Below are 23845 nucleotides of genomic sequence, written 5' to 3'. Positions count from 1 at the left end.
GTGTAGCTTGTTGGGGCAGACGCGGGGGGGTTGGTTCCCATCAAACAGATAGTGTCCATTCCATATGTCTGTGGCCCCGTTCGTAACATGGCTGCTTGATTCACGTTTTGCCATATGTCACGCTCGAAATAGCCGGCTTTTCGGGTTCATTTCAACCTGCGGCACGAAAAAGAACCCTTTCTATGATTATATATATCTCTACCTGCGTATTAAATCCTTCATTCCAATGTCACCGTATACGCCACACACCGTAGTTGACTCCGCTTGCGCCCAGAGGCATATGCTTTGACAACACTCCTTTCTACCTCCGTCCGCATCACATCAAACAATGGCGCCCCCTAGCAACACCCAGGCCGGCTCTGTTTCCGACCTACGCAAGCCGAGCGTCTACTTGACAGGACACGACCAGGCCAGCGTCAAGGCCGTCATCCAGGAAAAACGGCAGCCCTCATGGACCGTCTACGACGACAAGCTCATGGCCTTTAACGTTGCTTATACAACCTCGGAGTTCCCGGCGTCTTTGGACAACGATGTCGACATCAAAAAGCACGACCATCTCGTAGGGAGCAACACGCTCGGCCTCGTCAACCAGAACGGCACCGTCTGCCGTATTGTCGATTTTGCCCCCGAGTTCGACTGCATGATGCACCGGACCCAGAGTCTGGATTACGGCGTGGTTCTCGAAGGTTCCATCGAGCTGGTCATGGACTCGGGCGACACCGAGCTCATGCGCCGCGGAGACGTGGCCGTGCAGAGAGGCATTATGCATGCATGGAGGAACCCGAGTGATGATGAATGGGCTCGCATGCTGTTTGTTCTACAGGACTGCCAAAAGACCAGACTTGGCGGACAAGCTCTAGAGGAGGATCTTGGAAGGGGTATTGAAGGGCTTCCATCAAGCAGCAATGTTGTATAAGAGACGAGAGAGACTATAGCAGCAATTAGTCGTTGTAATATGTACAGTTAGAACCCCCAACTAAGTGATTCCAAGAGTTCATGTATATATATATATATATATGTAAAAGTGAGAACAATCTTTGACATGTAGTAATCTTGATCAAAAGCCATCAACGGCTCTTACTTTCCCATCCTCCAAGACCCCCAAGCAAACTGATTGTTGCACATGTGGGAGAGTTCCCAGGTCTGCGCCATCTTCTCTCCATAGACGTCATCGTCTACGACCGCGCCCCCGATAACAAGCAGCGGGTAGAAGTGATCGTCCGTCGGATGCGCGTCCTTGTACCGGCGGCTCTGCGTCAACCAAGTCAGGGCTCCGGCGAGACGTGCTCCCTATAGGACGTAGACCCGACACGTTAGCAACAAACGGGAGGGAGCGTGTAGCGTCTCAACGTGCCTTGTTGTGCGCGACAACGTCGCTGACGGACTGTTCAAACTCGACCGCCCACTCGGCGGGCGTGGAACCCTTCTGGAAGTTGTCGCCGCGCGCCAGCATGGGTATCTAGTTGTTGCGATAGAGGTTGTGTACGGCGCCGCCCGTCCCGCAGAGAAGGATGCCATCCTTGCGCAGCCTGCCCAGGGCTCTGCCAATCTTGACGTGGAAGGCGGCGTTGTACCGGGCGTTCAGGCTGACGACGGTGGCGGGAGGTGTGCCGTCGGGGAACATCCAGCGAGAGGGAGTGACGGTGTCGTCGTGCCAGTCAAAGGTTGGGTCTTCCTTGACGTCCGGGAAGCCGGCATCGCGCAGGCTGGCCATCACCTTGTCGGCCAAGTTCAGGTCGATGTTGATGGCGTAGTCCTCCCAGTACTCACAGGGCACCATGTCCATTTGCACGACATCGGGCTTCGTCTTGGTGGCAACGCGGATACGGTCGTCCAGCTCCTCTCAGTGGGCTCCTATGAAGACAATGCCCTTGATGTCGTTGGCCTTGGCTTCCTGTCCAAACTGCTTCTCTGTCAGTAGAGTGAACGGGTGGAGACTGAGGCATGCCGGCACACACTCACCTTGGCCCAGTACGTAGAGGATTCGGATTCTTTGCAACACATGAGAGGCGACCCGTGAGACCAAAACGCTGTTGGTGCTAGCTGCGGGCGACCTTGAATTTCCGTAGACGACATGGTGAGAAATGAGCTGGCCGTTTTCATCTGCTTCTTCTTCTTCTTCTCCCTCTCAAAAGGTGTTGTGTCTTTTATGTACTAATGTTTTGTTCCTGCGTCCTTACTGTTTTATTTGCCTCGGGTTGAAGGGTTTCCTACTAGTCATATTCACGCCTACCAATGCAAAAGCTGGTGAAACAAACACGGCTTAGGTAGATAATTACGCGCATCATCAGACAACTCAGGGCACGAAAGCTGCGGTAGACCCCCCCCCCCCCGCCGCCCTTCCATCCATCCCCCATCCCCCGCTCCCCCAGACAACGTGGGATCCGAACGACACAAAGCTGGGGTAAACGCTAGGAGTTCGGGACCCCATTGCGGAGGACCCTCCGCTTGGCAGTACAAGCCCCACAGCTTGTAGAGTGCGTGCGTGCATATGGCTCCGGACATTTCGAATCCCCCGCCGCCACCCCGCACCCCCCCCCCCCCATTATTCCCGAACCATCGTAAGCCAAGACACTCGTCCAAATAGGGGTTACACGTCAAGGAAGCTCAGGCAGGGAGGGATGCATGCCCAGTCGGGGTGGTTGCTACATCGGCAGGATCAGGTCAGATATGGGTGGAGGAGGGGGGGAGGGGGGGAGGGGGGCCACGTGCAAACTCCAATCAATGATATATACAATGGCTCTAAAGGGTTACGGGCAGTGTTCCATGGGAACCTATATGTCATGTCAGAGAAACACCCAGTGTGTCTATTTCGTCAAGCAGCTCAGGCTACTGTTCAACAGAACATACACTCTATCAACCTCACAACATCTTTGTTGAACCGGACATGTCGATGAAGCTCCGCGACGCAGTGACCGAGGCGCGCACGTCGTGGCAGTGCAACTACACGCGAATTGATGCCCGGTGGAGCCTGAAGCAGCTCCACGGTCTGTACCATCTCATCCTTGACAACAGAGATGAGCTCGCAAAGCACGCTTCCAGCGGTATGTGTCTCCATCTTCTCCCCCTCCCCCGAGATCTGTCCCATGGTCCCCCGTGTCTGGATTGTTTTGCTCCTGACCTCATCGCCGTCTTGCCACACGCAGAGTACTCGGCTTGCGCGAATGAGAAAGATATTGCTCGTCTTGTGGGCGAACTCAGCCTTCACATCCAGGACGCCCATCAGACGATTGCCCGGCCAACTCGGACGGCCAGTGCTCCCCTCTTGGGGCAGCTCGAGGTCTCGAGGCAGCCCGTGGGGGTCTCTGTTGTTGTCTTTGGCCCCCAAAACCCTCTACACTGGATCCTGGGGCCGCTGGCGTCTTCGATCGCTGCACGGAATGTCACCATCCTGGCTTCGAGAGCGCCGCGCAGCGACCCAACGATGGCTCTTCTTGAGCGTGAACTGCCAAAGTACGTCGACCAAGAATGTGTGCTCCTTGTACCCTCTTTCGATCCAGCCAACCTGGTTGAGGGCGATGTCGATCTCGTCGCAATCTATGGTCGGTTCCCGCCCCCCCCCCCCTTATGATCCATGTCTCCTCCAGTGTCGATGGCGGCCATTACACTTACACGTATGTATGTATATATGTATTATCAAGACGAAATTCGCGAGCCATATCTTAACAACCTGAGCTTCTCCAAGACGGCATTTTTCGACACCTCGAACGGAGCTTTCAACTTGGCCATTGTCGGCGAGGGCGCAAAGTCGTGGTCTGACATCGCCCGCGAGCTCCAGGGCGCATCGAACCGCCTCGTTATGCAGCAGGATCGTCTACATGCCGTCTTCGTACGAGAGCACGACATCAATGCCCTCCGGTGTCTGTTGCCGCTCAGCTCAACCGAGACGACTTTCTCGGACAGCCTACTTCGCGAGGGCGGCGACGCCGACTTCGAGGCTGCGCTTCTCTCGGCCAAGGCGGACTGCCGCCTCCTTGTCACGCTGGTAGGGTCTGTAGATCAGGCCTTTGACGCGCTGGTTGCCTTGTCTAGCCCCATAAGACAGCTGGCTCTGCTGGGTCCTGAAGCGGGCAAACATGAAGATTACGCGAGGGCCTGGTTGCCGGCGCAGATTGTCTCGATCGGCTCCGTTTACCCGACGACCGTCCCCGGTGAGTTTTCTTTTTTTTAATAGTTCTTTTTTGCCCTATAGATGGGGGACTCGATATCTGCGACGATGTAGCACAGGGCATATGAATCCATCATCCGCACTCCATCAGCGGCCTGACTGCTGACGTCTCTTTGCCGTGCCTCGGCGTACCACAGAAGTCGAAAGCGGACGCCATGTCTTTTCGAAACCAGAAAGAAGGAAAACCGAAAAAGGGATACAGAAGCAGCAGAAGCAATAGCAGTACTAGCACCGACGGTTTAACCCACGTCCAGTCTAAGCGCAGAGGGTTGACAAAGTAGATCTCTTCTTGCGTAGAGTCGCCGCCTCTAGAGTTGAGCAGCACAGTAGGTAGATCTTGCAGCCTGGAATGCACTTGGACTTGTGCGGCAGATACACACAGATAGCCAGCCTAGTAGTAGTGGTGGTGGTAGTAGTAGTATAGTAGCTTGAGCCTGTTCTTATTATAAGGGATCTCAAGAAAGAATTTTCTAGTATATATAACCCTCTAGAGCCTCCTTTCTATAGGCTTTAGGCCTGCAGAGCCTAAGTAGCCTACATCTTAAGAGATTCCCTAAGACCTTCCCTACTTAGACTTAGACACTACAAATTAAGTCCAAATTAAGTCCTCTAAGTTATCCTAAGGTGCGCAAAAGGCTATTGTACCCTTTCTACATGCATAATTTAACAAATAGCTATACTACACTCTTGCAGGCTTTCCTACTACTAGTTTAGAACTTGTATAGAAGGAAGGAGCTGTTAATCTAAGGTAGACCTACTTCTTGTAACAGTTATACTATACTTAACGTCGTTCCTACTAGGCAAGGAATCCATAGCTGTTGAAAGGCTGCCAGCTTCGCCCCATTTATTAGAGCCGCCACCCTTAATAAACTCTTCTGGACCCCTGACAGTAGATGCACCGGATTTGCCAGCAGGGGCGGGGATTATAGCCGCTAGCTGGATAACGGCATGTTGCCTGCCTTTGACTTGAACTTGCACTTGAGGGAATCCTGTAGAAGATTTTGCGACTCGCCAGCGCCAGACGAGACGTCTAATGCCTTTTCCGTTCGTCCAGTTTGCATCTGAAATTCTAGTTGACTGACTGGATAATAAAGCGTTGGTAATGTCGATTGTAGCGTGATTGGCGCTAGGACGACCAAACCATTCTCGTATTCCTCGAGAGGACAATCCTGGTATTGGCAAACTTTGAACTAAGACAGCTGTATATATTGGAAGGAGAAAAAAGTAGTAAAAAAGATTCATGACAGCAGTTGGAAAGATTAGAATAAGAGTTGTTAGGAAGAATGCTGGAACTAGTAAGGGCGGAGAGTAGCTTTTTGTAGTAAATGATAAGGTTCTTATTCCGAATCTTTTTGCAATATTAATATGCATGTTGGCTGTGCGCTGCTGTGCAGCTGTAGCTTTAGCTACCCTGTTCCTTAACTCCTAAGGTTACTTAAAACCTACTGTATAGGTTGAAGCCTGTACTAACCCCTTATCATTGCAAAGCAGCTCGGGTAAGCCGAACAATGCTAATTAAATGTAAATAAGGTGCATTATCTTTTACAGCTGTTAATCTGCACGTTAGCTGTACTGCTGAGCAGCCTAGCTACTTGGCGGCGTACTTATTTCTAAAAAAGACTAGGAATCCTGTTAGAAACAAGTCGGCTGTCTATGGTGTCCAGCATGTAGGCCTCAAAATAAATGGGGCTAGTAATCTTACTAAATAATGCAATTTCTATTTGTGCATGACTGCACGCAATTTCTTTCTACTAAGAACACAGGCTTAGCTTACCCCTTAACAAAGGATCATCCTAACTGCTTTAATATAGCTACAGGTAGCATTTTGCAAAGAATCTCGCTCAGTAGTCAATAAACCTACTAGGACATGCTTTGCGGGGTGTTGTAGCTTGTGATTACTGTAATCTTTGCAGACAGGCATCTTGTTTCTAAAATTAAGGTTTCAATGAGGAGAATCGTGCAGGGGGGGAGGCGGAGCAGCCCCCGGATGCAGGGATCGGCCGGCGTATCTATAGTCCGGCAAGGCAATCAAGGGCCTCCAGCGAGCCAGAGGCTTAAGGAGGCCAGATTCGAATAGTCATCCTTACCTATACCCACCTTTCAGGACGTTAAGAGCATCATCATGAACTCTTTCACTCGTTTGACCTGGAAGGGAAAGTGTATAGTTTCTAGGGAGATCTCATCGCAAGAGATGTCTCTGTAATGGTTGTAGTACTAAAGGTAGGCCATTGATATTTCCCCTTCATAGTAATGCTTACTTTGATTCACACGCTAAGTTCAAACTTAGGAAGATGAAAAGATTCTTTTCGAGCAATTCGGGGAAATTCTCAGCAAGAATTCTAATATGAAGGTTTCTGCCTATAATTATGGCGACGGCCCGACTACCTTTGTGGCATCAAAGGGCGAAGAAGCGAAACTCTCTGGAGGATACACGAACTATTCCGACGATGACACTAGTGCTAAAATAGGCTACGTTCGTGTCGGTATGGACATGGATGGATCAGATCCAGATGCAGTCTTCAAGACCGTCGAGGCATCTACTAGGGCGTCTGTGTACCATGTCGCGAACAATAATGGAAGTCAGATTACTCAACAATCTGCTGACATCTTATCTGCTAAGGTCAGTACGGGAGTCAGTGGCATCTCGGGTGGAAATGATGGTTTCCCAGTCTATGCGGGAGCGGAGGCTAAGTTAAACTTTCTCGAACTCAAAGGAAGTGTCTTTGACGCAGAAGTCGGCCTCAGCGCACAGACCGACTTAAGGTTCAAGGACTACTCAATGGGAGGCCATGTCTTGGGAATAGGTTGCACAGTTGGCAAAAGGGTTTCTGTTTCTACCCCTTTTGGAAGTGTTGAGATGGATTTTAGTCGGGGTTTTAATTGAAATTGGAACAGAGCACGGGAACACTTAACGTAATCAATAAGCAAGTCGATCAGACAAGCGAGGCAATCGGTCTTTTTTGCACCTTAGATTATCATTCAAATGGATTAAATAAACCTACTTAGTTATAATGCAAATAATATTAAACGCTAGAATCCAAGTATTGAACTGTATTGCAGTAATGTGATAAGTAAGTCGTACGTGAAATAAGGATTATAAGTGTCTCTTTCTCTGGAAAAGAGATACAGGACGAAGGCAGGGTATTTATATTCACGCCTCGGACCGAGTTTCAGGACTGACTCGCAGGATTGACTCGCAAGACTGATCCGCAGACCCCCTTCCCCCTTATACGTACTATGACAAGTAATTGTTTATTTATTCTATTATTTATTATTACTTCTCTCTACTTGGAGTGCCGTAACCTTTATAAAAACGTCAATCAGATTCTTTACATCAAGACTGCAAACAAGACAGCAAAAAGCGCTATGCCTAGGGACCCTATCTGGGTAGACCTGGCAGCATTCTCCCCGGATGTCGGTACATAAGCTAGTGGCTCATCCTCAGGTTGGACCTGAGCAGAACCGTATGGCTTGTATCCACCACTGATACTGCTCTTATCGCCAGTAGAGCCCTCGACACACTTGCTGTTGTCTGAGTATGCGGACCAGGCCTGCTTCCAGGCCTCGACAGGGTCAGCGTAGGACTTGGCGGTGTAGAAGATACGGCAGTCGGCGGCTTCATAGATGTATTGCAGAGGAGTGGCAGTCTCGTCACCCTTGCGAATCTGATCCTGGGACTGTGCTCGAGTGAAGGAGTCGCCAACACGGATGGCAATATTAGGAACATTGGCAACCGCAGAGAGGGTTGCATTGTTGCTCTGGATGGAACTGAGACCAGCAGTAGTGGAGAATTGTAGGGTGAGCTTGGCGTATTGAGAAAAGCGGATGAGAGGGATGACTTCTCCGCCCTTAGTACCAGCAACGGTTTCGATGGGCTTGTTCTCGGGTCGTCCACCGACAGTGACAGCCTTGACACCAGCAATGTTCTTGAGTTCCTCGTGGAACGAGGCACATGATGAACCACAGAGTGCGTCTGTGAACATGACAACATTGGAAGGTTGGAAGGCAGTTGGTCGTGAGCCATTGACGAAGTTGAAGCCATCAGGAAGAACCGAGACGCGGTCCGCGCTGGAGTACTGTCAAAGTTCCATTAGCTTTACCCGAAAAAAGAGTCTGAACAAAATAAGATTTGAACTTACATTGTAACGGAAGGTGGTGGTGAATTTGTCATTGTTGTAGGTGTGAGGTCCGTTGAATTCATCCCAGCTATCAAAGTTGTCGCCCTCAGCATTACGGAAGTGCCACCAGGCCCAGTACCGGAAGTTAAAACCGGTCACAATGCTTTGGCCAGTTGTAGTTTGAAACTTAGTGGCTAGATCGGAATTGGTGTAAACTTCGTTGACAACATCTCCGATTTTATTGAAGACATCCGTAGCCCTGTATCGCTGTCCGGAGAATGGATCCATGTCGGGGAAGAGCTGCATGAAAGCATCGATCAAAAGGTTAGTGTTGCCTCCGCCGTTCTCGCGGAGGTCGATGATCAGCTTCTGCTTGTTCTGGGCAATGCACTTTTTGAGGAAAGACTGGATCGTGGCTTGGAAGTCGTTGTTGAAGAGAGTCTCGTCAAACTTGTCCTCGTCGGGGTTGCTGAAGGAAATGATCTTGAGGACAGCGACATCACTGAAACCGCTGTCTGTCAAGAAGTAACCGGCGACGGTACCGGTCTTGGACTCGGCGACAGCGCTTGCGTAAGCACCACCAGAGGGGATGCTCTGACGTTTCTTGGTCCGGGAGCTTAGATAGTAGGAGCCAGTGGGAATGGTAGGCACAGGACCGAGAATACCAGGGGAAATGACTTCTTTGTCCTTGTCGGCCGAGGTGCTAGACTTGGCGCCTGAGATCGCTCCAGTGCAGAAAGTCTCGAAGAAAGTCTTTCCATCAACGACGCCCTTAAAATTCTGTCTAGTGATCGCATAGTTGGAGAAGGATTCCTGTTTAGAATTGGACCAGACAACGTCGGTACTGTTGCCGTCGTACTTGTCTTGACGGGCAAACGCACCAGGGCGGTTGGTATCACCCTTGGCAAACATGTTGTTCATTCGACCATCCGAATTGATGTACTGTGAGTAAAGGTTGGCCTGGAGGAAATCGTAGGGTTTCATGCCATTGATCGACTGAATGTCGAAAACGCCATCGTCACCGTCGGCAAGGGCTGCAACGTCGTTATCAAAATAGAGCTTGGGGAGTGCTTTGCCGTCAGAGGAGATGGAGGCAACGTTGAATCTTCTTCGGAAGATGAAGACTGAGAGGATATCAGGCTGGTAGTTGAAGTGGAAGTTGCCAGTGCGGACTGTAAGGTTTTGGATCGCCAGCTGAACAGCATACTCGCTCTCATATGATTCCAGATTGGCCTTGATCTTGTCCAACTCGTCCATGATGTCCAGAGGACCATATTCCCAGTCGCTCCCAGGGTTCTTCAGCCAGACTATTTCTGAATGAAATTGCCATAGTTGCTTGAGCTCGTCGATGAGCTCCGAGTTTCCTTCGGTGTCGACAGGAACAGAATTGAGGCAATTGAACGCGTTAATGGCTGGTATCTCCGCAGTCGAAGAGATTGCAAGTTGGGACGCGACAACCGCACAGGGGGATTGTGTTGTGGAGGTGTGCGCGGCGGCGAGCGCCGCCGATGCGAGAGCGAGCACGCTCTTCATTGTCGCGGAGTGGCCCATTCTCGTGTAAAGGTTTAGTTCCCGAGTGCTTAGGGTTATGCGGCAGGGATGAATCTCGACACAACAGAAGAACTGCCCCTATGAGGGAAAAAGGAATCAGGAAGCCCCAGAAAAGCAGCAAAAGTAAACCCGAAAGAGTGGATGGTGACGGAATTTTGCGACCAGGACAGCAGGGAAGCTTTTATTTATATACAAGCTAGCTTGATATGCAATATCATTTGCCCAACATGCCAATAGGAGCCTTAAAAATTCCCGCTTCCCGCTGCCCCTCAATTCAATGCTAACCGAAAACATTTGATGTCTTAGAATCTGGATAGTAAAAGAGGGTGCGGCTGAGACGGCGAGTAGCCAATCGATCGTGACGGGCATGAGAATGCGCGCTAATTACCGGTTCCCCAGTGGAATCTGCCTCACTCAGCCCCATCAGAGATACCGCCGACAGGATTGCCAGCAGCCTGTTGCTCACGGGGAGTTGAAAACACCTGTCGGCTGACTGCAGATTCAGCCTAGCGGTTACATGCAGAAGCTGAGGAGCGCCGAGTCGGTGTTACAATAAGACGACTTGCGAAAGAATAAGCCCAAGGCTGTGTGTGCCCTGAAGATGTACTCTCCGACGTCGATTTTCGTAGGCGCTGACGAGCGGTAAATAGGGTTACGAAGGTGAGATGCTGTGTAATGGAGCAGTAGCGGGAATTGAAAACGAAAGTTGGGGTCACAAATGCCAGAGTATGTATATTGGCTGGCTGAGCGACGTTGGCCATGCACATGCCAGAGCTTTAATTTAGGGCGAAACGTTATTCTGCTTCAGCCTTTGGCTAATCTGCCTTCATTTCCCATACAAATGATTGTCTGTAACCTACTTTCCCCTACTAACATCTGTCTTTCTCTTTCTAAGTCTGGAAAAACGTAGAAATTCCCCAGAAGGATGCACACTCTTTGAAGCGAGACAGAAATATTTTTGAACCAGAAGCTAAAGAACGCCACAACACACTCTAACAAGTGACAGTTAGATGGCTACACGCTTGTCTTGAAGCACAAAGCGGCGCAGGCAATGACTAGTAACCGCATATGGGCCTACGAGCAACTATCCCACTGCAGCTGTTCCACCTCAAAAGCCACAACAGCTGATGGTTTCCACGCCCACCACCTACCTCACTCACATGCACCCTTTCCCACCGCTAGCTACCAGCGGGAAACTCCAGGCCAGAAGTGTACATTGACAGGAGAGTACCTCCCCCACTATTGGTCTCGCATACGCCGCGCGCCTTACATATCTCCCAAGTATTCAGGCTCGCTGCCAAATGCAGACTCAAGTGTGTGTCCTGTTCCTTCTATCGCGTCACTGTAGTCATATTCTCTTATCGCTTATCTGCTCATCAACCGATGAGTAGTACCTTGGCTTGGACACAGCCATAGAAAGTTGCCCAACCACATTGTGGCCCAGCCGCAGTGGGGCCGATGCACGTAACTCCGCCTTCCGCTCCGTCTGATCCGGACCGGACCAGCCCCGGTGAGAGTGGGGCGCAGTCGATAGTTCCGGGGTTGCGCCTTTCTTTTGCCGTGTGATCTCAACTTTGATATCATCACACGATAATCTACGATATCCAAACCAAATCAAGTATACATCAAACACTTCAAGCCTCGTTTTCATCGCAGGGATCAAAGAGCTGCGTTTGATTGCCGGTGGTCTTGATGAAGTGTGCAAATGACCCTGTGTGTTTGACGAAGGGACACAACATGACGCTTGACCATAAATGATCGCTTACTGAGCCTGTTGAACCGCCTTTGGCTCCGTATGGGGCCGTGTTCGGCAAAATATAGAGTCTCATTATTTGTCGCAGCCCGGAGCCTTGGCTACGGTCCAATGTAAGTAATTCCGTGTCTGTATGTAGCCTGTGCATTCCCGCTTTGTTCTGTCTTGTCTTTTAGTGGGGAACCTACCCGCTCCTCGAGACCCACATTCCAAAACGAAACATATAGAGCAAACATATCACCAGCAACTGCGACGTTATTTCCCTACGGCACGAGATTGTTCTTAGAGCTCTCATCGTGTCGCGCAGGAATCATTTCAGCCCAGCAGTAGATGTCAGGGACCGATGACTAGGGGCGCATAGGGGGGCCATCCAGCGCCAGCCCCTTGCCACTAACCCCCTGACCCCCCAAACCGCAGTCAAAACTATAGACAGATGATACGCTGCAGCCTTCTTACAGGACTTATCCGTCGGCGCCCGTTTATGAAATGTAGCTGCTGTGATTGGGCATGCGAAAGCCGTTGTCCGCAAAGGGCGTGCGTGGGGAAGGAAGTCCTCCTCCCTCCCCCTATACGAGAAACATCCGTTTCTGGGTTTGCGCAGGAACAGAGACGGTGGTGACAAGTGCCCGACGAGAAAATCTGCAACTCAGGCTTTCTAGCAGCAACATCTCTGTACCGCCCTGGATCTTGGCCTGCGATGAAGAAGAGCACGAATCATGCGTCTCAGCAAGCTCAAAGACCCATGACTGGCGGCGCCTCGAGCACCATAAAATAGTCTACCGCCCTCAGTCAAGGCCCAGCATCTCCCTTTTGTACCAAGGCCAATATGTCTCTTCGACCCATCTCCGAAGGCGTGCCTTTCGCTTTCGTTTCGGCATCCGTGTCGACATGGCTGAATAGGGCGACCTCGAGGCCAGCTGAGTCGCGTGAGGAGGGGACGTAATAGTGAAGAGCGGTTTTTGCCCGGATCCGGACGGCGATGTCGATGGCGGCGGAGACGGGGGCCCCTCGAGTCTTCGTCTTTTGTACCGCGAAGATCGCTGGCAAGGCGGATTGCGGGATGGGGAGGAGTGTTGCGGCGGAATCTGACGGAGCCAGCGAACAATGTCGTCATCCAAGAATCGAGCCATGTCTATAAAGACGAGAGGAGGAGGAAGCAGCCGGCGACAACGCCCATGTCCATTCAATTATGTCGAGGTAGGGAAAGGTGTTACTTTGTTGCTTGCCGACCTGGATGTAACATCTGGTATTGGTGGGGCAACTACGCGTTATCTTATCGCTGTTGACATATCAGTGACACTCGCGGCGTGTTTCAAACTAGTGCAGGCTGGCGGTGCGCAGGTCAACCTCGGCCTGCTTCCTCCCTTCCTTGCAAACTCCAGAGCACCAGACCAGCATTAGTCACCACCGAACGAGACTGAACGAGACTGAACGAGACTCATAATATCGTTCGGCCCGACTGTCGCGCTCCTGCTCAAGGACGCTGTCTACCATTCCGCGCTATCTTCATTTCAAGCAACAGCAACCAATTTTCTCTCAGTCTGGCAATATTTGCTGCCCAACATCCATGATGCGTGTTCTGTCCCGATACGAACGTTCCCCGACTGGACTGGGTTGAACTTCACTTTACGCCTCTGGCTGCGACATCTCTCCTCGATCCTCAACACCCAACTTTGACCGCCGCATCCATTCAACGCACCCATTTTTAGGTGCAAACTGCCACCAAATGGACGAAACACCAGAATCATCCACACAATCAACAATTTGTCCCCCAGCGCCCGTCGCAAGGCACCAGACGACGGCGATTGGAGTCGGAAGCCTGCGGTTGCCCAAGACATCTCCATCACATGAACCAGCGCTGGTAATCGATCCATCATTCCATCCACCCATCCCAAGGCCCTTTTTCCAATTCCCACCCGTACTTGTTCTGTTACATTCATTCAGCTGACGCGTATTCTCTGCTCCAAGTAGTATAGCTTGTTCCTCTCCGACCTCGCCCTCATCGACCGCAACGTTCCGCTTCCCGAGCTCCGCGAAGAAGTCGATAAGTCCCTCGCCCAGTTCAAGCCACAAACCGCCGTCGACGTCCGCATCGCCTACGTCGCAGACACTTCCAAGCTCCGCCAGACGCGCAAGATGGTGGAAAACGGTCTGGGCGCACACGAGAAGAGGCGGCTTCGCAACATGACCACGGCCCAGAGCCGACGCCGATGTGCCGGCAACCTCTCCCAGTACCACGACAAACTCGACAAACTCTGCGGCGGTCGCCGCTCTTGGCTGCCGCGCGGTATCCCGGTTGATGCAATCTCATACGACACAGTGCTGAACCTCCGCAAGATCATTGAGTGGACGCTCTCCCATGGCGAGAGACTCGACAGCCTATGGGAACCCGGCGGACACCTGCACGATGTCCCATACCAGAAGAAACCTCTCGATGCCGTGTGGAAGCGTCTTTCGCAACAATCAGCCGACGCCAATGTTCACCGTCCGAACTGCAGCAACGAGGGCCACCAACAAGACCAGGACAGAGAACCACAGCAAGGCAGCGTCCAAGACAGGAAAGAGGATGGCGGTTCGGGTGGAGTGAATGGCGGCGATGATTCCCCCAATTTCAGAGGCGACACTAAGAACTCCTTTGGGAGCGAGGACGATGACGGTGATTGGGGTCCAGGTGGTGTCGATGTTTCTTCCGTGAGTCATTCCATCTACTATTTCTTGTTCCAGAACACGTACCCTTCAGTATGTTTGTTCTCTCTAACTGGCGACTTGGTACAGAGTCATGACAGCGATCCGGGTGCTGAAGAAGAATCCATCGAATATGAACGTCGAGCACAGCGCGGCATCATTGTCCGCAGGTCCCTAGACGACAGCTTCTGTTTCTCCCGCGCAAGATCGAGTGCGACCAAGGACGTCCACAACACCGACGACGGCGGTGTGTTCCCACAACATAGCCCACTAATGAAAAAGCTGAGCGTTCCTGCACCGATCGAGCCCTATGACGAGGACCTCTTGGCAAAAGACATTCCAGACGTATCGAGGTCAGCTGTCCAGGTCATCAACTCAGACATCGACAGCAATGCATCTTTGTCTCACCAAAACACTCGTCTCGCCGCCAACGCACCCGAGTCCGCCGTCCCGCCACCTTCGCTTGTCATCCCGGCCTGCTCCACTAACACGGCCTCCTCCGTCGACCCACATCACCATTCGCTTCCTCCTGCTGTTTCTATTTCAAGGGGCTCTTCTGGCGGCTCGAAGTGGCAGACGGCTACGTTAGCTGAGTCTGTCTCGGATTCCATGCTGGGAAAAGGAGAGGGACGGCCTGCATCCGAAAGCCTTGAAAATGCCCCTAAACGACAATGTGTAGCAACACTCCCAAAAAGGTGGTTTGACCTGAGAGTGAGGCATGGCTTCAATGCCGAATGCCTGGAGGACGGCCAATACGTTGAAGGAACCGTTATCTCGGAATTTCTTGGCACGTTTTGCGCGCTGTGTCCCCTCTCGATAATGTGTATAGACCCATTGGTGTCCAACAACAACGGCATTCCACAACGCATGAGGGCCGATTTCCTCTCGCAACGAGACATGACCATTCTCTATCCTTTAAACCTCACGTCTCGGGGCAAGCATTGGGTCTTGGTAACGGCATCAACAACGTCTGTCAACATCTACGACTCGTTGCCTAGCGCGACGGACGAAGTCGAGTTGGCGGACTTACTGCGAACCCTTCTGTCCCTCGTTGCGGAATCAACAGCCACAGACGACCCTCCTACGCCCTCTCGCATGTCGTGTCCGCAACAGTCGAACGCGATTGATTGTGGCGTTGCCGTCATTGTCAACGGACTGTATGTGATCGCCGGCCAAGATATCCCAGCAACTGTCGAATACTTCCTCTGGCGCCGTGTTCTTCTTGCCTTCAGTACAGGACGGAGGGCTGTCACGGAGATCGTGCCACAAGACTCGGAACAGTCCCTTGCCGTGACGAACTACGGCACGCCACTCCCGCCCGCACCTCCGGGAACCATGACCGAGGCCGAGTTGATATCGTGGGATGAACGTTACCGAAAATTCCGTCAAAATATCATGGCCACCGCTCGGGCACAGCTTGGTGCAAGACTCACGCAACAGCAACGCATGGTGGAGATGTTGGAAGACGTCATTGGCGTCTTTGGGGCGCTCCAGCTCACAGGGTCTGGCACACCGGGCATGGATCAGATCCATGAAGAGCTCGCAAACTGTCACTCGGCATTGCAGAGCCTGGCTAGACTCCGCCGAGCTGAGACATCCATGATTGACGAGCTCAAGGCCAGATGCGCAAGACTGGCCGAAGCACAAGGCCGCCGGACAATGATGCAGCTGGAGCTGGCTAAGCTGACTGACGCGATGCACGGCGAATGTGAGGTACTCAACGACCGTCTGGCAGCTTTCCGTCCATGGGATGTACTTTATACATAGACAGTGCCAGGGTATAGGCATGCTGAAACAATAGAAGAGTTTATACTTATTACACTACAGATTTGATGTGACTTGCTCTACATACCTTCTCTATATCCGTCTGACTGCGGGTTTCTCATGTCTCCTCGTTTCTTGTTTTGCTTATCTCTAGGCTCGCCCCCCCCTAGGTCAGTAACAGGAGGTCAAGGGTCATGAGGTCGGTCATGGGGTTAGAACTGGAGCATCAAGAATGCTTGTCGCCAACCCTCACAAATTCTAACAAGGTTCATTGCAGGGAAATAGCAAATCACTTATATTGTGCGGCCTAGCAAGACAGTGAACCTAATCTCGACAACCCCGGAAGCCTAAAAAAGATCAAATAAGATTTTGAAACGGCTAAGAAAAGAGAAAGGCGGCATAAAGCTATCGTCGCAAGTGAGTTTGGTAACTGTTTTCAAAATAAGCAACCAGACAAATAGCAAATTCTGGCTCCTCATCATGCATAGACCAAATTTCCTTGAGAATACGCACCTGTCAGCTACAGATAGGGTCGGCTTACAGAAGTCAATTCAGGCCAAGGCTTCCTTACCCATCAGGTACGTTATATGATATCGACAATCTGTTACTTTATGAATCGAATCAACGAACTCTGATTGTCATTTTGCAACACGGGGGGGGGTTCCTACTCTCTTTTTCCCCCGTATAAGCTAAGCATCAGGAAACGGATTACGGAGTTAGTGGCTCCACAGGCGTTGCTGCCGCTGCGTCTGTTCCTCAAATGGTGGGTGTCTTGAGTCTTTGGTTCAAAGACACTAAATCTTCTCTCTGCGGAGTGTATAGTACCTATTCTATCTACTACTCAATTCGGTGTGTGTTGGAATCGGCATCTGGATAACGCCGGATCCTGGGAGTAGATCCGGGTCCGAAGGGTGTGTGTAGGTCGTCGGCCATCCATCCCCACCTACCCCCGGGGCCGGTAGGTGGAGTAGGAGAAGGTCGGTGCCGAGGAATGTGGCGCGGCGCTAGTGGGCACATTTTCGGCGCGTGCCGTTTTGAAATTTGCAGGCGGATTCGGACATGATCAACGTCACGTCGCCCGACCCGACCCGCAGGAGGCCAGCGAAACGGAGCCGCTCCCGCGACATCTAACATGGAGAAGACCATGCACCTCTTGGCGTAATAGCTGATCAGCACCGGGCTCGCATTGACGAACATGACGCTGGCCTGGGAGCAGTTCGAGGAGCACCTCAGCATCTCTAGACACTTCCGAGGTGCACGATGCCTTGTCCGGCATGTTGTAAATGTCCACGTGCTGTCTCGTCGATGCAAACTTGAAGTCTATCTTGAGCGCGCAAAATGCCAAGCCCTGGCTTATTACCCTGGATGGCGCGCGTCGGGTTTAAGCACAGCAAGGGCAAGTACGCGCCAGCCTGGAGTCGAACTCGGACAGGATCTCATTCTCATACAAGCTGGTCCCCGAGTAGATCACCTTACCATAGCAGGCGCTTGATATAGTGATGTACGCCGTCTGTACCTGCATATCTCAGCTTACCCTTCTCGAGTCACTCAACAACCTCATCGTGGAGTCGACGCGCTTGTTCCTCACCGTTTCGCTCCTGGTGCTGCATCTAGACGCGTTCATGAACACCCTCTTCCTCACGAGAATTCGCTTGGCCCTGTCCTTAACTCTCGTGTCCATCCTTGCTGTCTAGTTGCAGTCCACACCGCAGAAAGCGTAGTTTTTGCCCTCGCATCCTCCTACAACGTTCTCTTCTTCGCCCTCATTTGGGCCCTCGCCGATTGACATCTGTAGAGATCAACTTGATAAGGACGGTTATAGTGGTCTTGTGCTTGTACGAAGGCTTGAACTTGAACATCTACTTGTTTATGTGGTAGATGGGCAGCCCCGTGCTGGTGCTGTTGTTGATCGAGGCCTTGTTGGTGAACGAGAGGTGATAGCTGGTCACGATGCTCTCTAGAAAAAGAGCCGCGTCCTCTCGTCATCGGGGTTCATTAGCGTCCCAGACTTCCAGCGGTTGACGTTGTTGTACAAGAAGTCGTCCTTAACGTTGCATACATCTTAGAGGGAGGACAAGACGAAGCTTGTCCTATCTGTCACCAACTTTAAAACTAGCAACATAACAAGGCAATCTCTCTAACTTCGTGTTGAATAGGTATTATTTTACTAATCAGATTCACAAGTAGAGTATATTTCACAATAACAGTAAGAGGATCAGTATAAAGCTGCGTCCCTCAGCCACAACACCAGCAACCTAGATTAGGCTGAGTTGAATGCATTACCATCAAATCGTTATTGATATCACTTGACTTACTAGCACATCCTCAAGCGCCATGTTTCGGTTATGATCCACCCTTGGCTTGCTTCCAGCTAATGGCATAGTCGCCATCGTGTGTCTCGTTCAAGCCTCTACACTAACTCTAAGGGAGATCTTTTGCTGCTCAGCATATTTATTTGTTCCGTGTTTGTACCGTGTGGCTTGGTGAGTCGCAAAATGGCGATTCCAGTCATCTTGGCTTCTAATTCTGATTGCTCTCGAACTCGATTTGGCTCGAGAACATGCCCAACCATCCAAAGCTAACCTGGAAGAGAAGACATCGTTCCTTGCTACAAGTTTGAAGAAGCGCTTTATCATTAGAGCCTCAGATTTGCGTGTCTTATCACGCATTAGACATATCTTAGTCGGTAGTAGTGGAAGAGCCTTAGTGAGATAGTGAGGTCGAATGTGTTTGCATTAACCTTTGAGTCCGTTAGGGAGATCGTAGTCCTCTTGGCTCACTTCAAGGCATTTAGGACATTAGAAACATGTCTTGAAATTTACATGGTAAAATTGCAGCCCAGCCCTGTGAAATGTTTCGTCTAGGTTTTGCCCTATGGAGACGGTGCTGTTCCAGATCAGACAATGGGCAGGCCCCTTGGCTGTCAATAGTTCTGAGGGACATTCTGGCTTGTGAATCTTCCTGTGAGAATCGAATACATGATTGATCCAATGAGATTCGTTTATTCTTGAAAGATATAGTCTCCTGATGAATACATGGGTACAAGGGAACAGCAACGAGAAAGCATTCTCCTATATGTGTATCCTCCTTACGTGTCTTGTATGACTGGGGAAATGGGCGCAGTCTATCCTGCAAGGAAGAAACCTAGGCCCTTTTTGTTTCATTAATTACAGAGCTGTGTCATTTTTACTACTTTCAATGCAGTTAGTTTGGCAGCAAAGAAAACTTAGGACGAAGTTGAAGTAGGCTGCCTCAGGCTCAATCGCATGTAGACCATCCTGCTGCATGAGTCGACCAATTTACGTTGCACCAGGTACACTGAGGCCATTGCGACTTGTGCGATACTTGAGTTTGACTAAATCTCCAAGTGTGATAATGGATTTCTCAAGCGCTCGGTTGCAATCAGCGCTTTTGAAGCATTACTCTTTTCTTCGCTCATCGACAGTCTGGCTAGACAATGTAGCAATGTTGGCGTCAATTTGACACTTCACCTTCTTTGCCTCATCACTATCTGTGCCGTTTTAGGCACGACGACGTTTGATGTCCTGGCGACATTTAAAGTACTCCAGGTAGTCGGCGGTTGGGTGTATTAGCGAGTTAATGTCTCTAGCATGTGTTGTATTACGAATTAGGTGGTTATCTCGTTTTTTCCTGCTGGGTTTCCTATGTCGCTCTTACAATGCTCGTCTCGTTGGTTGCTTGTAGGAAGGACAAGGTTCTTCTAGTAGACGTTTTACAAGTAGTATTTGAGGCTTTACTGAAATATTTTAAGAAAACAATCCGAGAAAGTCTTCGAAGGTTTTCCATGCGTGTGTATTGGTGTATTTGTATATTGCACTTCTGCAGCGCTCGGGAAGTTTTAAGGACTCCGGAGCTGAGGGAGCTGGTACTTCAAATGGGCTGGAGAACATTGAATGTCCAATTTCTTCTCCAACAGCAATTTTACCTCGGCTTGTTTATATTGAAGGATTTCTAATATTGCTGCGGTGAGACTCGACATTCCAAAGGACATCAAATTACGAGTTTGCAGTTTGATACCTCTTTGCATCCGGCAGCATGTCTTGTAATACTCTGAGGGTGACCTTAAACGATGCGCCTGTTTCAATCCATTCTACCCTCAACTGGAGAAACTCAGTTACCAGACTTCTGCATCGCAGGTTCACCATCTTGTACCTAATGCATTTGGAAATCGAAGAGACGCCACTCATGTCAAAACTCATCCTCGGATACGAAAACTGAGCCCTATTGGCGCTTGAAACAAACTCTTTCATCAAGGTGAAGTTAAGTACAAAGGCGATCAGTTCATTCCGCATTATCTTAGTCCTAGACAACGATGCCGCCCCTCTCAGGGCCGGCGAATAGTTTGGATTCCCGAAAGTGATGGGCAAAGTCGATGTTAACTCTACTACTGGTTCAGGATTCATTGAGGTCAGTTTATAGACGCTGGCCGGTCGAATGGTCATCCAGTTGTAGTTTCTTTTAAGGGATACACGGTTACGAGCTTACCGTTGCCAGATCTTTGGCGGCTTAGCCTCCGTACTATACCATAGCTGCCAGGCACAGCTTCTTCTGTCCAGGGGCTTACGACTAAAAATGTTACTTTCAAGACTGAGAAAGTATGCATGGGAGACAGAAATGTTGCTTTTTCTAAAAGCACAAGATTCAACTCTTGGCTTGGCTTGGCTTGGCTAGGTTATTCTGCAATACGAAAGCAGCTACTATGCTCTCAATGTCTCTGCTGTACTCAATGGCCGCAATGACAGCTTTCTCACTCTAATCGTGGTTTGTAGTTCCCGCGTTGTCCTATTGACCAACATGCTGGGAACTAGTTTCCAGGGCCCAACGCTAGTCAATGCTTTGTGTGCTATCTACCAGGGCTGAACTGTCTCTGATGTTTGACCGCAGTCCGTTACGTCTGAAACCCCGCGTCCTTCGTCTTGCACTTGGCAATGTAGTTTCACAATTGAGCTATAGCAATCTTGTTATGCCATGTGATTAATATACCAGACGCACCACCGAACCCTCGGCCTCACACACGCTCATGGTTTGGGTTTATTGTCCATTTTGCTCTTTTTGGACTCGTCTCGTTCAGCCCTTAGAACAACGAGTTCGGCAGCGAAGACGAAGGACGCGAGCGTGGCAGTCATAGCACGGTTAACCCTTGTCGAGCTTTTCCTCGACACCAGAGCTTCCTTGTATGGGGCCGTTTGTTGATTGATTTTGCGACAGAGTGCGACGAGCTCGTCAACCTGTTTTTGTGTTGGGCCAGAAGGTGACGGCGACGGCGACGGCGGTGGTGGCGGTGGGATGGCCGCCGCGTCAATGTTTTCATATCGGCTCGATGGAATCGTGGCGGGGCGATGGGAGCGAATACTACTACTACTGTTGGTTGGGGGGGTGCCTTGGCCATCGGCTTCCATGTTGGGGTTCTCGGACGTCTCGGGCTTCATGATCAACGTCGTTTTATAGACGGGTTGGCTGTTTACAAGCTTGTCCATGAAGTCAGCATTGGAGACGATACACGTGCAGGAGAGGCGGGCATGACGGGAGGCATACATGCGTGTTACTCGGGCGGGACTTTATGGTGATGCAGCTGACACCGAAGCCGACTGAGGAATTTGTGTGTTTATGTGGGTGGGCGAATCAATGTGGACGTGTGGGTGAATAGAAGCGAGGCTGACGATGAGCACTCACTCACTCACTGCTCTGACTCAATGCTCGTGGGTCGACGGCTTATTGTGTTGCTTGACGTGACGCTGTGTGCTTGTCTGCGTGTGTGCGAGTGAGCGTGAGTTTGGTGTGGTGTGGTACTTGTGGTGGTGGTGTGTGTGGTGTGTGTCCATATGGATGAAGAGGAAAGACAGCACAGAAGAGCCCCCACTGAAAGGAAGAGCGCAGAAAAGGAGAAAAGGTTGAGGCAGGAATGGGGGATTCATTACACGTGTTTCTTTCGTTGAAGAGGAGGAAGTTCTCCGTAAAGGAAAGACCGTGACGGAGGTACATACATATACATGCGTCTTTCCTTCCTTCCCCCCATGCCTTCTTACCGCAAGAAGCAAATCCCACCAACGCAGGTACGTACAACGGAAGTACGTACAATGCAGATCAGATCATACACGCACTTACTCTCCTCAGGGAAAGAGGGAAGGTGTCACGGTGTCCTTCTTTTCAGGAGGCAGTCACACACTCACGTCTTCCTTCCTTGCCTTGCAACCAAGTTGCTGGAAGAGCATATAGATGTCATGTGGGCAGTATGCGGATCCACATGCCGCAGATGTCCGTCCGTCCGTCCTCCTCTTACAACAACACCATCGCCATCTCGTTTAATTCCGCTCTCTCCCTCACCATTTCGGCGGCCGCTCCAACCCCCGATGCCATCCCCGTCATCCCGTCCCCCCCGCCGCCAACCCCTCGGTGCTCCCTCAGCGCTGGCCCGAGGTCCAGCGTCTTCTCCAAGAACTGGATCCTTGTCTCAACCACCTCGCCGAGGGACCCGGTCCCAACGTCGCCGACATCTACCCGAGCCTCCGCCGCGAGTTCTGGCGCGCCGCCTACCTCATCAACGCCGATGCCTCCTTCACCGGTGACCACAGCCTCCTGCGGAACTGACCAGCCTTCCTCCGCGCCCGTATCCTCGACCTCCGCCTCCAGGCCACCCTGCTCCCCGTTTTTTCCTCGGACCTATACTCTGTCCGCCGCGACCCCGTCCTCCAGCGCTTCACAAAGGCTGCAAAAGACCTCGGCTGAACCCACTTCGACCTCTTCCTCGACTTTGGCGACGACATAGCAAAGTCTGGCCACTCCTTGCAAAACATCTCCAAGATAATTCGCCAACGCCTGGCCACCACCCGCAACAAGCTCGTCCTGTGCCTGCACGCCGAGATGCTCGTCCGCCCCGCCCTCTCTGCCCATGAGACGCCGACCCCGATTGTCCGCGAGCTCAGCGCCGCCCTCAGCAGTAAGTCGACTCCATCTTGTGTCGTTGGACTCCAATGGATGCCTTCCCCTTTATGTCATGTCTCTCTATGAACCGCTGTGTATCTTACTTAACCTTGATCACTCGAACTACCTCTCGTTCTTCGAAAGCACTGGCCGTGGCACTCCGCATTCTTGATATATGTTATAGACTACAATCCATCATGAATTCATGTCTATAACTTTCTCCCTTATACGCGCCTCGCTCTTGTGTGTGTTAACACTGCAACAATCCTCGCTTCTGAGATGATCTGGGCATGATTTGAGGACTTCCCAGCCCCAAAATCAATAGCCTCTTCAATGGCACTGTTGATGTGACATTTGTATTGACATTTCTTTTCTTCTATAGAGCTGGAGCCTGGCATCAACTCGCGCGCCTCCTCCGTCGTCCCCTCCCAGGCCGGCTCTCGTGCCCCCTCCGCCGCCCTGTCTCTTGCGCCCTCCTCCTTACGCCCCAGCTCCTTGCCGCCGCGGGCCATGAATAAGCGCGCCATCGGTCTCATCAAATCCCAGCGCGCTGCCGCCAAAGTCCCCCCTCCCAAGAGTCGCAAGATCCTGGCTGCCAAGCTCCGCCATGCTGGGAACGACGAGGAAAAAGCAGAGGAAGAAGAAGACGACGACTAAAACGCAGTGATTAACTGATTGACTGACTCTATCACGTCGACGCCAACGCTATAAAAGTGAAAGCAAAGGCAGTCCCAATGATCTCTTTCCTCCTTAAGCATGTCTCTGCCTTGCCGGACACAAATCCCGTGTCCCCAAACGCATTACCAACACGCACACGTCAGCCTCAGGGCGGTCAAGCGAATGCCGTAACGTACCCAGCACCTT

At 51.1% G+C, this 23845-nt stretch overlaps 9 protein-coding genes across 9 annotated transcripts; 5 read left to right on the top strand and 4 right to left on the bottom strand.

Annotated features, from left to right (window-relative positions):
- Positions 1 to 328: 328 nt before the first annotated feature.
- Positions 329 to 916, top strand: CH63R_09642 (Cupin; the record flags this gene model as incomplete). Its single annotated transcript, XM_018304616.1, has 1 exon — positions 329 to 916. One exon carries the CDS (start codon positions 329 to 331, stop codon positions 914 to 916), a length of 588 nt encoding a protein of 195 aa, XP_018156639.1.
- Positions 917 to 1077: 161 nt separating this feature from the next.
- Positions 1078 to 1453, bottom strand: CH63R_09641 (Aromatic ring-opening dioxygenase; the record flags this gene model as incomplete). Its single annotated transcript, XM_018304615.1, has 2 exons — positions 1078 to 1290; positions 1382 to 1453. 2 exons carry the CDS (start codon positions 1451 to 1453, stop codon positions 1078 to 1080), a joined length of 285 nt encoding a protein of 94 aa, XP_018156638.1.
- A 6-nt stretch (positions 1454 to 1459) lies between these two features.
- CH63R_09640 (Aromatic ring-opening dioxygenase) lies at positions 1460 to 2076 on the bottom strand (the record flags this gene model as incomplete). The annotated part of the gene is given in 3 exon segments (XM_018304614.1): positions 1460 to 1840; positions 1865 to 1957; positions 1963 to 2076. Coding segments are annotated over 3 exon segments (588 nt in total).
- Positions 2077 to 2887: 811 nt separating this feature from the next.
- CH63R_09639 (uncharacterized protein) lies at positions 2888 to 4171 on the top strand (the record flags this gene model as incomplete). The annotated part of the gene is made up of 2 exons (XM_018304613.1): positions 2888 to 3542; positions 3588 to 4171. 2 exons carry the CDS (start codon positions 2888 to 2890, stop codon positions 4169 to 4171), a joined length of 1239 nt encoding a protein of 412 aa, XP_018156636.1.
- Positions 4172 to 6370: 2199 nt separating this feature from the next.
- Positions 6371 to 7052, top strand: CH63R_09638 (uncharacterized protein; the record flags this gene model as incomplete). Its single annotated transcript, XM_018304612.1, has 2 exons — positions 6371 to 6388; positions 6456 to 7052. The coding sequence occupies 2 exons, from the start codon at positions 6371 to 6373 to the stop codon at positions 7050 to 7052; spliced, it is 615 nt and encodes a 204-aa protein (XP_018156635.1).
- Positions 7053 to 7497: 445 nt separating this feature from the next.
- On the bottom strand, positions 7498 to 9819 carry CH63R_09637 (Peptidase s41 family protein; the record flags this gene model as incomplete). Its single annotated transcript, XM_018304611.1, has 2 exons — positions 7498 to 8244; positions 8308 to 9819. 2 exons carry the CDS (start codon positions 9817 to 9819, stop codon positions 7498 to 7500), a joined length of 2259 nt encoding a protein of 752 aa, XP_018156634.1.
- Positions 9820 to 13316: 3497 nt separating this feature from the next.
- Positions 13317 to 16042, top strand: CH63R_09636 (Ulp1 protease family protein; the record flags this gene model as incomplete). The annotated part of the gene is made up of 2 exons (XM_018304610.1): positions 13317 to 13451; positions 13562 to 16042. 2 exons carry the CDS (start codon positions 13317 to 13319, stop codon positions 16040 to 16042), a joined length of 2616 nt encoding a protein of 871 aa, XP_018156633.1.
- Positions 16043 to 21078: 5036 nt separating this feature from the next.
- CH63R_09635 (uncharacterized protein) lies at positions 21079 to 21489 on the bottom strand (the record flags this gene model as incomplete). The annotated part of the gene is made up of 1 exon (XM_018304609.1): positions 21079 to 21489. The coding sequence occupies one exon, from the start codon at positions 21487 to 21489 to the stop codon at positions 21079 to 21081; it is 411 nt and encodes a 136-aa protein (XP_018156632.1).
- An 824-nt stretch (positions 21490 to 22313) lies between these two features.
- On the top strand, positions 22314 to 23638 carry CH63R_09634 (uncharacterized protein; the record flags this gene model as incomplete). Its single annotated transcript, XM_018304608.1, has 3 exons — positions 22314 to 22667; positions 22862 to 22997; positions 23364 to 23638. 3 exons carry the CDS (start codon positions 22314 to 22316, stop codon positions 23636 to 23638), a joined length of 765 nt encoding a protein of 254 aa, XP_018156631.1.
- Positions 23639 to 23845: the final 207 nt, after the last annotated feature.

Source organism: Colletotrichum higginsianum, chromosome 6 (assembly GCF_001672515.1).
Source record: "Colletotrichum higginsianum IMI 349063 chromosome 6, whole genome shotgun sequence".
Classification (NCBI taxonomy): Eukaryota; Fungi; Ascomycota; class Sordariomycetes; order Glomerellales; family Glomerellaceae; genus Colletotrichum; species Colletotrichum higginsianum.
This window is presented reverse-complemented; position numbering and strand designations above follow the sequence as displayed.